Genomic DNA, 1,047 nt, shown 5'->3' on the forward strand with positions numbered 1-1,047 from the left:
ATATGTTGAGGATGGATAAACTACGATGAATGTCATAGAGTGTTCCTTCTTATGTACGATTTGGCTCTTACCGAAAATTGCAATATAATACAAAACACCTGAAAGGCGAAGTAGGAAAATCAAGCTCAAATTTTTGAAGCTGACGCGCGTACATACCGTCACGGTAAACGATAGTAACGAGGGCTGAATCTCCTCCTCTTTGATCTGCACATGCGGAGTAAATAAAAGGAGGTTTTTCTTAGAAGAAATACTTACATGCGCGGAATCCGGGAATGAGCATTAGAGTGACAATACCTGGATAATAACACATGCGTCAAATGTACGACGACAAGGGAGTGGATCACCATACCCCCTTCATAGATCATCAGGATGACCCAAACCCACAACTGGAGATTATTGGAGCCAGTTACGAAACAGCCCACAAACTCTGGGTATGGTAACTTTCCGACTAGACATATTCGTTAGCAAGGAAACACTGAAGAGATGTGGGTCCTCACACGTTAAAGACTTGAGAACTTTGTTCGTGATATAAACGTCCGGTATAAACGCCAAAGCGAAAAAAGTTGGAAGAAAAATGGACAGGGTTCGACTTCTATGCCAAACTGCCCAGCACCGCATGGTCAGAATAACTGTAATTTTGGTTGAGTAGCCTTTTGAAACGTGGATTGTCTGCACCCACGTTCTGAAGCACATATGCCGATACAAAAAAACCCTATAATGGAATCATAAATAATTTTGCAGAAGATTAAGTAGGGACGGCGTACAAGTGCTGGCAGCGTACATGTCGAAGCATATAGACTGATCTAATCCGCTACCAAGTTGGTCTAGAAACTACCATTTAGCTGCCTTACTGCCCATTGGACGGAATGACTTACGATGGAGGCAAAGCCAAACGGTGTCAATGAAGGGCAAATACCGCTGAACAAGGTATATCGCCTTCGTTAGCGTCCATGGCGAANACCATATGANATTGATCTCCATCCCCAGGGTTAGAAAATAATCATAGACGAACAAGACGGAGCTAGCAACTGAGCGAGGTTCAGTCAA

The 1,047-nt window shown here is 43.3% G+C and overlaps 1 protein-coding gene across 1 annotated transcript; it reads right to left on the reverse strand.

The window, feature by feature from the left end:
* Positions 1-158: 158 nt before the first annotated feature.
* On the reverse strand, positions 159-981 carry LACBIDRAFT_302362 (uncharacterized protein; the record flags this gene model as incomplete). Its single annotated transcript, XM_001890883.1, has 6 exons — positions 159-204; positions 256-448; positions 498-629; positions 680-712; positions 765-824; positions 876-981. 6 exons carry the CDS (start codon positions 979-981, stop codon positions 159-161), a joined length of 570 nt encoding a protein of 189 aa, XP_001890918.1.
* Positions 982-1,047: the final 66 nt, after the last annotated feature.

Source organism: Laccaria bicolor, genomic scaffold (assembly GCF_000143565.1).
Source record: "Laccaria bicolor S238N-H82 LACBIscaffold_212 genomic scaffold, whole genome shotgun sequence".
NCBI classification, from domain to species: domain Eukaryota; kingdom Fungi; phylum Basidiomycota; class Agaricomycetes; order Agaricales; family Hydnangiaceae; genus Laccaria; species Laccaria bicolor.